General features: G+C 42.4%; 1 protein-coding gene across 9 annotated transcripts in view; it reads left to right on the top strand.

Annotated features, from left to right (window-relative positions):
- RALGAPA1 (Ral GTPase activating protein catalytic subunit alpha 1) overlaps window positions 1–15,600 on the top strand; it is a 508,613-nt gene that overhangs the window by 244,214 nt on the left and 248,799 nt on the right. For all 9 annotated transcript variants that reach the window (XM_082275707.1, XM_082275706.1, XM_082275704.1 and 6 more), the window contains 3 exons: window positions 5,940–6,038; window positions 11,774–11,929; window positions 13,611–13,739. In XM_082275707.1, the coding sequence (XP_082131833.1) occupies window positions 5,940–6,038; window positions 11,774–11,929; window positions 13,611–13,739 (384 nt within the window). The remainder of the gene's footprint in view (window positions 1–5,939; window positions 6,039–11,773; window positions 11,930–13,610; window positions 13,740–15,600) is intronic.

Genomic DNA, 15,600 nt, shown 5'->3' with positions numbered 1-15,600 from the left:
GATAGTGGGTTGTCTGAATTGATGATTCCCACGCTGCTGCAGGCTAGTAAATTTACTTCTAGGAAGATTTACTATCACGTTTGGGGAGCGTACTTTGCGGGTGTGAATCTTTTGGGTTCCCCGCGCTCGTTTTCGGCGACGCAGAGTTTGGCTTTCCTCCAATGAGGTGTTGAGCAGCAACTGGCCTTGGGTACCATCAAGGGCCAGGTTCGGCCTTGGTGGTTTTCTTTTAACATCCTTTGGTTCACACCTTTTTTCAGGGGGTTCATCACTTGGCACCCCCAGTGCGGTCTCAATTGCCCTTGTGGAATCTCAACTTGGTGCTGTTTGGTTCTTCAGTAACCGCCATTGAAAAATATTCACGCGATGCCTCCGCTTACATTGTCCCAGAAGGTAGCCTTCTTGATGGCTTTTTCTTCTGCACATAGGGTGTCGGAGCTGGCAGCTTTGTATGGTCGTTCACCTTACCTGATGGAAATCAGACTTGCTATTTATCCTTATGGATGGACCTCGCAAGGGTTTGGCCGCGTGTGCCGCCACCATTTCCTAATGGATCAGACAGACGGTGGTGCAGGCCTATTAAATCAAGGGTCAAGTTCTCCTTTCCCTGTTAAGACGCATTTTAGGGGGGCGCTTAGTTCCTCCTAGGCCTTCCTCCATCAGGCTTCAGTGATGCACGTTTGCATCACTGACTGGTTGCCAGTGCACACTTTCACAAAATTTTTACAAAGTGGATGCTGCTTTGGCTGCAAGGTTTTGCTGGCTGCTGGTTGAGAGGATTTGTCCTCTTTGAGGGTTTATGTTTCATGTGAGCTCCTGTTGTTACTGGTTTAGCTCCGTGTTACCTGGTTGGCTTGGTTTAGCCTTTAGGAATTCATTTCTGCTGTGTGTTTTCCCACTCCTCATGTTTGACACTGCTTTGGGACTTTCCAACGGTCAAGATTCTGGAGCTGGAGCTGTGTCCGTCAATGAACGAAAGGGAAAATTTTATTTTTGTCTTACCGTAAAATCCTTTTCTCTGATGTTCATTAATGGACACAGCACCCACACCTCTATTGAGTTGGCTTATAAGTGGGAGTATATCCCCTGGGACTGCCCTAGAGGTGTGGTAAAGCTTTTTCCTGCCTAGTGTCCTACTCCTGTAGGGGGTAGCATAACCCAGTGGTCAAGAAGAATCTGGAGCTGTGTCCGTCAATGAACATCAGAGAAAAGGATTTTACGGTAAGACAGTAATACAATTTTTCCTCAAAATTCTACAAACCACACCCCATAATAATGTGAAGGAAGTTTGTTTGAAATATTTGCAAATTTATTAAAAATAAAAAAACATCTCGTGTATAGAAGTATTCACAGCCCTCAAAATTTAGCTCATGTGCATCCTGTTTCCACTGATCATCCTTGAGATGTTTCTACAACTTAATTGGAGTCCACCTGTGGTAAATTCAGTTAATTGGACATGATTTTGAAAGGCACACACCTGTCTATATAAGGTCCAACAGCCATGAAGTCTAATAAATTGTCTGTAGACCTTCGAGACAGGGTTGTATAGAGGCACAGATCTGGGGAAGGGTACAGAAAAGTTTCTGCAGCATTGAAAGTCCCAATGAGCACAGTGGCCTCCATCATCCGTAAATGGGAGAAGTTTGGAACCATCAGTACTCTTCCTGGAGCGGGCCACCCGGCCAAACTGAGCGATCAGTGGAGAAGGGCCTTAGTCAGGGAGGTGACCAAGAACCCAATGGTCTGACAGCGCTCCAGTGTTTTTCTGTTGAGAGAGGAGAACCTTCAAGAAAAACAACCATCTCTGCAGCACTCCTCCAATTAGGCATGTATGGTAGAGTGGCCAGACGGAAGCCACTCCTCAGTAAAAACCACATGACAGCCCGCCTGAAGTTTGCCAAAAGGAACATGAAGGACTCTCAGACCATGAGAAACAAAATTCTTTGGCCTGATGAAACAAAGATTGATCTCTTTGGCCTGAATGGCCTGAAAAAGTGTCATGTTTGCAGGAAACCAGACACTGTTTATTACTTGGCCAATACCATCCCTACAGTGAAGCATGGTGGTGGCAGCATCATGCTGTGGGGATGTTTTTCAGCAGCAGGAACTGGGATACTAGTCAGGATGGAGGGATAGATGAATGCAGCAATGTACAGAGACATTCTTGATGAAAACCTACTCCAGAGCGCTCTGGACCTCAGACTGGGGTGAAAGTTCATCTTCCAACAGGACAACGACCCTAAGCACATAGCCAAGATAAGAAAGGAGTGGCTACGGGACAACTCTGTGAATGTCCTTGAGTGGACCAGCCTTGAACTTGATTGAACATCTCTGGAGAGATCTGAAAATGGCTTTGCACCAATGCTCCCCATACAACCTGTTGGAGTTTGAGAGGTCCTGCAAAGAAAAATGGGGGAAACTGCCTAAAAATCGGTGTGCCAAGCTTGTAGCATCACACTCAAAATGACTTGAGGCTGTAATTGGTTCTTCAAAAAGGTTTTGAGCAAAGGCTAGGAATACTTATGTACATGTAATTTTTTTTTTTTTTTATAAATTTGCAACCTTCTTTCATGTTGTCATTATGGGGTATTGCTTGTAGAAGAGGAAAACCATGAATTTAATCCATTTTGGAATAAGGCTTTAACATAAATTGTGGAAAAATTGAAGCACTGTGAATACTTTCCGGATGCACTGTAACTGCATTTTTTTTTTTAACCCTTATAAAGTCTAATACAGACAAGCATTTGTGCCATTTTAGGTCACATAATGATATTCAATGCCCACAGAGACAATATAATACCCATATTTTTGGTAAAATATGGTGTTGACCCGGGTAAATAGACACCAAACATATCATGCTTTAAAATTGCGCACGCTTGTGGATTGGCGTCAAACTTCACTATTTGAAACTCTCCATAGGGGACGCTTTATAAGCCTTTATTGGTTACCAGTTTAGAGTTTCACTGTAGATCTAGTGCTAGAATTATTGGTCTCGCTCTGACATTCGCGGCAGTACCTCACATGAGTGGTGCTATCGCTGTTTACGTGTGTGTACGGGACCAACGTGTGCTTTCGCTTTTGGACGAGGGGCGCTTTATATGTTTATTTATGGGACACTGGTACACTGACAGATGTTTTGTGCACTGGTATAGATGTGATGGGACACTGACAGATGTTTTGTGCATTGGTACAGATGTTTATGGGGACAGTGGTGCTTGATGTACTGTGTGTGTAAAATCATCCTTAGGCCCCTTTCACACTTGTGCGACTTGGGACTGCAAAGTCGCATGACAAGTTATACCTTATGATTTCCAATGAGTACCATTTTAAATCTGTGTGACTTCAAGGTAGATTCTGCACTACTTTGGTCCGACTTGATGTCCATAGACCTCAAGATTACACAGGGATTGCTTCAAGTTGCATGACTTTCAGGTCGTACAAGTGTGAAAGGGACCTTTCACACAGAGCTTTCACAGACATTGCAGATTCCAATGCCCCCCCCCCCCCGAGCTCAGCAGGGAGAACTGTCACAGAGAAGGCTGTGACAGTGAAGGCTGTGATTGAACATAGCTGTCACGTGATCAGGAGGGCCAATCGTAGCGCCCCTATGCCAATTCTGTCTTGGCTGTGTCCTGTGATCACAACCATCACAGGATCGCGCCGCAGTGCGGCCCTGTTGTGAGGGACATTCCTGAATGTCAACTCAAAACGACAAAAGGCCCACCTGGCTGGATATGTACAGTGGCTGCTCTGATGAAGGGAGCTTGACTCCCAAAACACGTTAGCTGTCCTATCTACAAGGACATGTTCTATTCCATGTGTGGTGGATTCTTGTAATGCGATTTTAACATTCTTCTTGTCTATGAGTATGCATTTGGCATTTTATTAAAATATTTTTTATGGTGACCATGGGTAATGCACTAGGTGTTTGCGCCTACTTTTTCTTTTCTTTTATGTACTGATAGAAGTCACAAGACTGCTCTAACTGCTGATGAGAAAATGTCATTTCATGTTCTGTGTACTGTGGGAGACCAGATACATTGAATGCATTTTCCTGTGTTTAGTAATACTTAAGGCTGCATTCACATGTCAGCTTATAATCGCGGGCAGAACCGCCGCGGTTCCGCCCGCGATTCGGAGATTTATTGCAAATCGCGGGACGCCTAGCGTTGCCCGTTGATTTGCAATAGCCCCCCAAACGCGAGCGATGTTGCCGCGATTTATGCCCGCCGAATCGCGGCAACATCGCGCAAACAAAATCGCGGGACGCAATACGCTCCAAAGAAGCTCTTGTACTTTTTTGGTGTGTATTGCGTCCCGCGATTTTGTTTGCGCGATTCGGCGGGCGTAAATCGCGGCAACATCGCTCGGCGTTTAGGGGGCTATTGCAAATCAACGGGCAACGCTAGGCGTCCCGCGATTTGCAATAAATCTCCGAATCGCTGGCGGAACCGCGGCAGTTCTGCCCGCGATTATACGCTGACATGTGAATGCAGCCTAAAGGGTAACTACTTTCGTGGGGGGAATAGCAAAAAATAATATAGCGTATACAATTGTGACACAAGTCATATTGTAATTGAATGTTATTAAAATTACCTTTCCTTAATCTGCAGCTGTTGTAATTTTCTGAAAATGCAATGCAATATGGCTACTTGGAGCTATTCTGTACGCAGAATGTATACTGACCACACCCCAGAAACCTCTTTTGCTGCTTGTGTGATTGGCTCACCAATTTTCCCAGAAGTCTGCACTAAGATACAAGTCAGATTTCTGGCATCCCCTGCAACACAAATGTCATTTTTGGCGAGATACTCCCAATAGGATCACGTCTAAAGGGATGCAGGTTCAGCAGATTTCATCATTGGTGCTCTGCAGCTTTACAGCTGATAGATAATTATGAAACCACTTCCATTAGACTCACTGAGCACAGAGGAAGAAACAGTGATTTCTTTAGAATAACAAAATGTAAGAATCAGCAACAAAGTTTGTTATAATCCTTGTAATGTACAGAGATCACCCAGAAGGGAATGTTTTTTTCTCAACCAAAGTGGAGTTTTAAGGGCCCCTTCACACTGATCAGTTTTTCTTCTTTTTTTTCCTTACAAAAAGTGGAAGAAAAATATTTGACCATTAAAGTCCTATTGAACTCCTCACACCAGCCAGTTTCGTTTTTCAAGTCCTGCATGCTGTTTTTTTGGTGCATGTCTGGTGCGGTAAAAAAACTGCACCAAAAACTCATCTCCACGTTCAAATGAATAGGAAAACCTATCAAAAACACAGCAAAAAGGCATCAAAAACACATCCGCAGTTGCATTTTCGGTGCAATTTTTTTTTTTTTTGTTACAGGTGCAAAGCGCACCGGAAACTCGTATGCATTTTTGCAACAGAGTAATGTGAAAGCAGCCTTAGTGCTCCTCCATGGGAGATTACAGGAGGTGATATAGTGATATGACATATTCAAGTTTTTACAGTAATTACGTATAAATATTCTTTTTTTAATCCAAAAGAGTTTTTATAAGTATTGAAATGGGCATAAAGTAACGACTGGCCCCTAAATGTTTCATCAATTCTGCGTTGTTTTTCTCATAGAATAGTAAAAGGGATGTTGGTGCCTAATTATGTAGTCCCTATTTATTTGGTAATTGTCAAAAAAGTAACAACATCAATGCTGACAAGGTCTTTGCAATATAGCATACACAGAAGGAATGTATTACATAGACAATTGGCAAGTTATCAAATTGCTCAACACAAATGAAATGAGAGAGCTAATCATGCACTGTTTACAGGAATATTGGCAAACCTCATGTAATTAGAGTATAATTCCAATGTGAAACTATGAAAACACATCAAATTATTTTTATTAAGTTCAAGCTGCCATTGCGATTTCCTTGCAGTTCAGGTTGCAGGTAAACATTTTCTTCTGTTTTTTTTTTTTCCAGATTCGGGACAATCTGGGAATCTCAATGGATAATCAGTATTCTCCTCCCCCACCTGTACTTATCCCACCCCTGAGGATTCTTACCCCCTGGCTTTTCAAGGTAGACTGAATACTGTCCTTGCGGTAATAATAATCATTATGAAAGCTGAATCTGTTATATAATTTTCTGTTCTGTGTTATCTGAAGAAAGAAAGTAATTTTGACGTTTACATTGTGCAGATGATTTGTTTCAAAGTACAACCTACATTACAGGACTTGTGAAGTTTATCAGAGAAACCAGACATAACAAAATGTTGAAGTTGTGTTGTCTGTTTGAAAGATTTATCAGTGTAGCTATGTGAAGGAGTCCAAGCTTCAGCCATGCAACCTTCGCTCTAACACAATCATTGCTTGGTCACAAAAGACCACGCTGAGATGTAAAACTTAAGAACTGGAGGAAGTAGCTAAAAGTGGGTGTAAAGGCAGAAGGTTTTAGAACTTAATGCATTCTATGCATTAAGATAAAAAGCCTTCTGTGTGCTGCAGCTCCCCCCAGCCCCCCTAATACTAACCAGAGCCCCCTCTCGATCCATCGATGTCCACGAATGCCTTGGCCATCCAGGACTCCTTCCTGATTGGCTGAGACAAATCAAACTCAGTTAGCCAATGGGCGAGAGAGGGGGTGGGGCCAAACAAGGGCTCCCTGTCTGAATGGATACACGGAGCTACGACTTGGCTCCGGTGCCCCCATAGCAAGCTGTTTACTGTGGGGGCACTCAACAGGAGGGATGGGCCTGGAGCTCCAGCCAGGGACCCGAGAAGAGGAGGATCCAGGCTGGTCTGTGCAAAATTATTGCACCGAGCAGATAAGTATAACATGTTTGTTGTTTTAATAGAAAAACAAAAGAGACTTTACAATCACTTTAATGCATATGTAAATCTTTATCATTTTTCTAAATATTTAGAAAAGAAAACCACCTACTAATGCACAATACATTTTCCAGAAAAAACAAAATTGCACAAATACCTACTTTTTTTTTTTTTTTTTTGAAACCCGTAATGTGACCACTGTGCAGCTTCTATACTCTGCAGTGCCTGGACAGCGGGAGGGAAAATGATGTAGTGAGTCACATTAGCTGGTCACCTCACTGTTGGTTTAGACCCCTTCCACGTGGGACGGGCTCTGTAGGAGTCCACCTGCTCAGCAGGGAATTTGTCCACTGATCCCCACTAAGCAGGCAGATGGGTGGTCTGTGTTCGCTTTGCTTATGTAGAGCGGACACAGCCTGCTCTCTACTATGGGACAGTCAGATGTAAACAGACTGCCTGTGCGTTTTACACCCATCTGTCATTTGATCGGCCAGACAGATGTTTTTAGCAGACAGGTTTGGATCGTATGTCGCCGGGTGTCACCGGACCCCCCGCTCCACAAGGGAGACTGAAGGGTCTGATCGGTTCCGCCTGAAAAACTTACAGGTGGACCCGTTTGGTTCGCCCGTGTGAAAGGGTCCTTAAGCTGGCCATACATTATACAATTTTCTTTAAATTTCTTTAGATTTACTTTTAACTTTGTAGCGTAAGGGCCTGCGTGATTGCATTCAAATTAAAAGGGTTTAGGTTTGACCTCCTATTATATGGTTTTGTTAATTTGTACAAGAAAACTGTATAATGTACGGCCAGCCCTACTTCCCTACAAATGGGATAATGATGATCAACAAATAACATTTCTGGAAATGTGTTTTTCAGCACTGGATTTTAGTTTTGTTTTGCTCCTTTGTTTTCACTCTCACATAACATACCGCTGGGCTGCTCTGTACTTTAACAGAAGGGCTCCTGCAGGAGCTGCTGTCAATTATTTGGTCTTGACTGTCCGGCCAGGCCTGGCTGCCTGGGACATGGGATGCAGAATAGGGAACAAGGCGAGCCCAGCTTGTGTTGGAAAAGCAAGTTAGAACTATTCACAGAAACAAGAACACATGGGTGTCATCACTGTCATGATGAGAGCAGGCAGTGCATAATGTTGTCACGTAATTTCATGAAGAAGGTGTAATTGCCAGGTATTTTAAAAGCAATGTTTTTGCATTCTGTATTTACTTATTACAGATCAGCGCTGGGTTTCTATTCTGTTTTATTCTTTTGTTTGCACTCTCGCATAACTTGCCGATAGGCTACTCTTTGCTTGGTAAACCGCTAGACTGCTTTGGGAACTGCTGCCAATCCTTAGGTGTTGACTACTCCTGCAGGCCTGGCTGCCTGTAATGTGGGCAGCAGACTACAGGGTGGGGAGAGCACAGTTTCCAGATGGTGAACTTAAACAAACACACTGTCACAGTGAGAGAATAATGTTGTCACCCTACTCCAGGAAGAAGGTGAAACTGATGGGTGATTTTGTGTCTTTAAAAAATATGTAAACCCAACATTTCATATTCATGATATCTGCCTACTATACCATGTACTTGTATGAAAAAGTATCCTGTTCTCTTTGTATTGTTTTTTTGTGTGAAATCCCTGGTCTTCCTGCCAGTCCCCTCTGCTTTCATTTTAAAAACTGACCACAATAATCAGGCAATTGAGGGTTTACAATCACTTAAGGTAGTTACGAAAAACTCATGATAGAAAAACATTGCACTTTGTCTTGGTGAGCCATTGCTAATGATTTCCTATTGGGTTTAGAGAAACTTGTTAAAATGCCGTAAGCTTAAGAAGTAACTGAAAGTGATCCAAATCTTAGCTGTTAAGAAGACTTTTGTCTCTGGCTATATGTTATTAAAGAATAAAAGTGCTGTTTTAAGTTCTGTTGCAAAAACTTTGTAGGACACGTTGCTTTTATGCCGAATGTAGTTTTTAAAGCTGAACTTTTCCCTTTTTTGGCAGGAGTTGGGCTTTAAAAAAAACAGCTGTTGAGTTGTCTCCCGCTTAACACTGAGATGATTTACACATCTTTGGTGAAATATGCTGAGTATAGTGTCTATCCTGTACTTCAGAGTAAAGCCGGCTATAGATGGATCGAATCTCTGCTGGTTCAGCAGTGACTGGCTGAGATTCCATCCATCCATAGGCAAGCTGATTGTACCCACGATGATCCATCAATTGACTTGGGTATAACCAGTATGTAAGAATTTTAGTGTGCGGATATTGCCAACAGCTATAGCTGCTGGTAATGTTCTCAACCAGGGTTTCTTCTGTGGTTTCTCGGGTAGTAGCAGATTCATCTGCTTTCTACAGTGGCTACCAATGTAAGGGGGCAGTTTTTCACCAACCTCAAAAATGTAAGGGAATATCTCTACACTGACCTCCGATGTAAAGGGGGCTTTTCTACTCACCACCAATGTAAAGATGGCCATATGTGGCTCAGTTTATTTCTATCAGCCAGCGGGCTGATAGAAAAAAACTGAAATAATTCCCCCATCCCACACATTCGAGGTAGATGCGGAAACGCTCCCCGCTGTCATTGTATTCTGTAGTCAGCTGGACTCCTCTGCTGTCAAAATACACTGTTCAGTGTTACAGCGCTGATTAAACTAGAATTTTCAGCAAGCCTGGTTGTGAGCAGTCGCTCAGTAGATTGCCTGCTATTGAACAGAACCGGCCATCGATGGATTGAAATTTTGCTAGTCCCTGCTAAACTTGAGGAATTGCGATCCATCTATGGCCAGCTTAACCCCTTCCTGCTGCCACCTCCCGGCAATTTAAGAGCTTCTAGATGCCTGGAGGTGGAGGCAGGCATTTGGGTCATGTGACTGCTGTGGTTGGCTGTTAACAGTCACATGATCGGAAAGCTCTGGCTCACAAGTATGGATCAGGAGCTTTCAGATCCCTGCCGGCAACTGTGCACGAATGTTTATATTTAGGCAGCATATTTGTGTACAGTCTCTTGCCGTTAAAGACAACCTGCCAAGAGGCCGCATACATGCGTACGGCCTCACTTATCCACTTCCCACTAGTGTGACTATACTTTTACAGGTCAAATTTTTTTTTTTTTGGCCACTATTCTTTTTCGTTTTATGTTAAAGTTTTTATCGTAGTACAAGGGGTGTTAAGTGCCACACTCTGGCTGTAAAATGTGCTATATGTCCGATTACTTAGGCTTTTATTAAAACTTTACACAAGCATGTGAGAATAATTTGTGGATAGTGATATAGGCAGCTGAAGTTCTATACAGGTCCTTCTAAAAAAATTAGCATATTGTGATAAAGTTCATTATTTTCTGTAATGTACTGATAAATATTAGACTTTCATATATTTTAGATTCATTACACACAACTGAAGTAGTGCAAGCCTTTTATTGTTTTAATATTGATGATTTTTGGCATACAGCTCATGAAAAACCAAAATTCCTATCTCAAAAAATTAGCATATCATGAAAAGGTTCTCTAAACGAGCTATTAACCTAATCATCTGAATCAACTAATTAACTCTTAACACCTGCAAAAGATTCCTGAGGCTTTTAAAAACTCCCAGCCTGGTTCATTACTCAAAACCGCAATCATGGGTAAGACTGCCGACCTGACTGCTGTCCAGAAGGCCATCATTGACACCCTCAAGCAAGAGGGTAAGACACAGAAATTTCTGAACGAATAGGCTGTTCCCAGAGTGCTGTATCAAGGCACCTCAGTGGGAAGTCTGTGGGAAGGAAAAAGTGTGGCAGAAAACGCTGCACAACCTTGGGGGACCTGCGGAAGCAGTGGACTGAGTCTGGAGTAGAAAATTCTAGAGCCACCATGTACAGGCGTGTGCAGGAAATGGGCTACAGGTGCCGCATTCCCCAGGTCAAGCTACTTTTGAACCAGAAACAGCGGCAGAAGCGCCTGACCTGGGCTACAGAGAAGCAGCACTGGACTGTTGCTCAGTGGTCCAAAGTACTTTTTTCGGATGAAAGCAAATTTTGCATGTCATTCGGAAATCAAGGTGCCAGAGTCTGGAGGAAGACTGGGGAGAGGGAAATGCCAAAATGCCTGAAGTCCAGTGTCAAGTACCCACAGTCATTGATGGTCTGGGGTGCCATGTCAGCTGCTGGTGTTGGTCCACTGTGTTTTATCAAGGGCAGGGTCAATGCAGCTAGCTATCAGGAGATTTTGGAGCACTTCATGCTTCCATCTGCTGAAAAGCTTTATGGAGATGAAGATTTCATTTTTCAGCACGACCTGGCACCTGCTCACAGTGCCAAAACCACTGGTAAATGGTTTACTGACCATGGTATTACTGTGCTCAATTGGCCTGCCAACTCTCCTGACCTGAACCCCATAGAGAATCTGTGGGATGTTGTGAAGAGAAAGTTGAGAGATGCAAGACCCAACACTGGATGAGCTCAAGGCCGCTATCGAAGCATCCTGGGCCTCCATAACACCTCAGCAGTGCCACAGGCTGATTGCCTCCATGCCACGCCGCATTGAAGCAGTCATTTCTGCAAAAGGATTCCCGACCAAGTATTGAGTGCATAACTGGACATAATTATTTGAAGGTTGACTTTTTTTTGTATTAAAAACACTTTTTTTTTATTGGTCGGATGAAATATGCTAATTTTTTGAGATAGGAATTTTGGTTTTTCATGAGCTGTATGCCAAAAATCATCAATATTAAAACAATAAAAGGCTTGCACTACTTCAGTTGTGTGTAATGAATCTAAAATATATGAAAGTCTAATGTTTATCAGTACATTACAGAAAATAATGAACTTTATCACAATATGCTAATTTTTTGAGAAGGACCTGTATGCTTATCTTGACTTTTCCAGTAAAAATAAAGCATTGCTTGATCCCATTCAATTTCCTGAGCCTTCATATTGTTCAGTGTGTGTCACCGGTAACTTTCAAATTTATAGCACTGTGTAAATTCTTGCCATTTCTTATGTTTCAGGCCACAATGCTGCCAGAAAAATACAAACAAGGGAAACTTCATGCCTACAAATTAATCTGTAAAATTATGACAAGACGGCAGGACGTGTCTCCAAACCGGGACTTCTTAACGCACTTTTTTAATATTATGCACTGTGGTTTACTCCATACTGACCAGGTACCCACTTTTTTGTCCTAACTTTTATTGTATGGGACATGTATGGCTTTAGTGCAAGGTATAGGGGAACTTTGATATTTTGTTTTAGTTCAGTCTAATCAGCCTCTTCACAAATGTCAGCAAACCAAAAAGTGGTTACCTAGCATTACAGAATATTTATTTCTAGTGCTCTTTTTCCATATTGTAATACTGTTTAAGATTATGGAAAAAAAAATAGAACTTGCATGTGGTAAGCGGACAGTACAAATCATACTTCCATTATGCAATGGGATTCCCTGACTGATATAATTAACTAAGACATAAACACAGACAGGGGTTTATTTACTAAAGGCAAATCCAGTCTGCACTTCAAGTGCACTGCAAGTGCACTTTGAAGTGCAGTTTCTGTAGATCTGAGGGAGACATGCAAGGAAAAAAAAAAAAACGCATTTTCTCTTTCATTCAATCATGGATACAGCTCCTGATCTTCTTAACCATTGGGTTATACTGTCCCCTACAGGAGTAGGAAACTAGGCAGAAAAAAAAGTCTGGCTACACCTATGGGCAGTCCCAGGGGGTATACTCCCTCTCTCTGCTTTAGGTACCCAGTTTTTCTCTACCTAATCAGGAGTAAAGACCTAGTTCCTTGCTGTTATTTCTGGTCCTGGCAATTTTTTCTTTTTAGATAGAATTTTGTTCTCCTGGATTTCTTCCTGTGAGATCTACAATCAGCTGCCAGACTGGGCGACGGGCTGCATAATCTAGATCCAGTGGTCTCCCCAGTCTTGCCAGCGAGTGCATGAAGACCTCAGCTCCACGCTAGGTCGGCCGCTACATAGTCCCACTGGACAGGGGCTGGCCAGTGAGTTAAACGCCTTACGAGGTCGCATACAACTGGGTCAATGCCCGAGTCGCAGGGTTTCTCCTGGCTGACAGCCTCCCCCTATTTCGATGGAGAGGAGGTTCTGTCTAGAGCGGTGCCCGTCTGGTTCCTTGTAAAGTAAGTAATTGTCCCCCCTCTCACCCTGGAGGGTTTTGGGGTAGACGTGGGCCCCTCCATGGGGTGGTCGGACCCCTGGGTTCCCCTCCTTAGCCACACCCCTCATCTGTCTGGTGGTCCCTGTGGGCCATCTCACCCCCCACCCTCACTGACGCTGGGGCTGGCATGGTCCACCACCTAGGGTGGGTGCAGGGTGCTGTGCTGGCGATGGAGGCAGGGGGGTGCGCCATTCGGCGACCAGGCGATCAACTGTGGGGGCTCCTGACAGGGCCTCCTCCTGCCTGTTTCGTTTTCTGAGGCCTAAGGTTCCCTTCTGGCAGCCTCATGGTGCCGTGCGGGGCCGCCATTTTCTTGTAGCCTGTGTTCTTAATGCCCAGAATTCAGGTGTGCGGCTTTGTTGCCATTTCATCACATGAAGCTGCATTAGGTGATTGGCAAAATCAACTGGTATTAATGGGACTTTGCAGGGGGATTAATAGAAAACTGTAAGCTCACATGCACTTACAATTACATGCAATAATACATATTTTTATGGAAGGCCACAGTTCTAATTTAGCTTCAGTTCAGTTTCAATGATTGTTTGACTGCATTTCCAGTTTACTAACTGATTTTACTTGTTGTCTTGAATTGCTCATTTATTTGATTTTGTGCCTTGAGATAATGGTTGACATTGCTGTACTTTTTTTTTTTTTCCCCTCACAGGATATTGTTAATACAATTATCAAGCACTGTTCACCTCAGTTTTTTTCTCTGGGGCTCCCAGGAGCCACACTCCTAATTATGGACTTCATTGTAGCAGCAGGGAGAGTGGCTGCCTCACCTTCTCTAAATGTAAGATCAATTGCCATCATCTCTGGGGAAATACTTTGTTTGCCTTGCACCAATGTCAAGTTTTATAGTAAATGGGACAGAGCTTGTATTTGGGGTTCAGTACACTTCAATTATACACTTCATATTAGAACTAAATTTTGTTTTGAAAAAAATGTAATATGTCACATATAGCATCACTCTGCCATTTTTTTAGAATATGAAAATCGTTAAATTTGCACTTTGTGTTAACGGGCAACTTTACGTTTGTGGAAAAATATATAGCAAATTAAAAAAATTAAAAAATTACAGCATATATAATTGTGACACAAGCCATATTGTAATTTAATATAAAAAATTAAATTTCCTTTTCAATCTACATTTTCTGTAAAATTCAATGGAATATAACAACTTAGAGGCGTTCTGTACCCAGTTGGTATACAAAATGCCTCAAACAATTTAATTCACAGCTTGTGTGGTTAGCTCACTGATTTTTCCAAAGTCTGCACTAAAATACAAGTTAGACTTTAGTAATCCACTGCAACAAAAAGTTAATTTAGGTGAGACTTTCCTAAAGGGTTAACTACTACTAAATAGATGCAGACCCTGCAACCATCCTCCATTGGAGCACTACAAGTATGTCAGCTGATCAATAATGAAAAATTTGCTCCCATTCAGAATCCGCCTCCAAAAGACATAGAAGAACAAACAGGCTTTTGCTTTAGAGCAAAAACAGGTAGGAATCTGCTACAAAGTTTGTTAAAATCCTTGCAATGTATGTTGATCACCCAGAGGAGATTTTTTTTTTTACAAAAAAAAGTTGAGCTACATTTGAAGGGAAACTAAAAGGTAATTATTTGCGGCTTATATGTTAAAAAAGAAAAAAAAAAAGCTGTGCTACAGAAAATGTTTCCCTAGAGACAATCCTTTCCTGCTCCCTGGCTTCTTCTGGGTGCTGATCTTCAGCCACCTTGATTGGCCAGTGTAGGATGACGTAACGACCATGCATGCGCAGGAGTCTAGTCTTTCTGGTACACAGGCACCATGTTGGAATATCTGTCGAGCAGTGTACATTTGAAAAAGACTACGAGCTGGCAGACACTTTTATTGTAGAAGAGATCTTGCATGTGTCTTCTGCAATAATCAGCCTGGCTGCTCGCAGATTTTTTTGAAGTTAAATTTTTATTCTGCTCTAACGGCTGAAAAAAATCTCTGGTCCCCAGGGTACGATATTAGCTTTGTTCTTTGAAATAACTGTGACGTTGGTCCATTACACTGCAGGATGGCCTTGAAAGAGGTGTTTGGAATCAAGACAGGGTATGGCAATTGATGCACAATGCACTTTTTAAATTAAAATTTTTCCTGGAGTTGGGCTTTAGGAATTCTAAACAATTTTGGCAAATGGAACACAGCAAATAATATAGAACATGGGGAAATGATGTGCTAACAAGAGGCAGTTTGGCTAGTTATAGCAAAACTGTTGTTTGACTAAATTCAAGGATGCCAGTATTTTATGAACATTCAAAAGCAACCATTATAGTTTCTCAAAAGTTAACAAACCGTAGCGGCTTTGCTTGGATTAATCAGTAAGTGATAATGGAAGGGCTGAAATGTTGAAATCCCCTGGATAAAATGCTTCTTATTGGAGATAGTGAGCACTTCCATGGCTTTTGATCTCTGCTGAAGGAAAGGATCTGCCAGTCTGACCTCGGATCTGCCCTGTCAGCAGACATCACATCACCGAATCACCACCAAGTAAGCAAATGCACCCACCACATCCTAAGTCTGGTAAACTGTAATATGGTAATTTGATGTTTTTGAGTTTGGATACTCCTTAGCATAGATCATTGTATATTTCATACTTGTCTCCTTTTCTTCAGTTAAT

This window comes from Pelophylax lessonae (genome assembly GCF_965119305.1).
Source record: "Pelophylax lessonae genome assembly, chromosome: 13".
Taxonomy (NCBI): domain Eukaryota; kingdom Metazoa; phylum Chordata; class Amphibia; order Anura; family Ranidae; genus Pelophylax; species Pelophylax lessonae.
The sequence above is the reverse complement of the archived record's forward strand: the minus strand, read 5'-3'. Positions and strand labels throughout refer to the sequence as shown.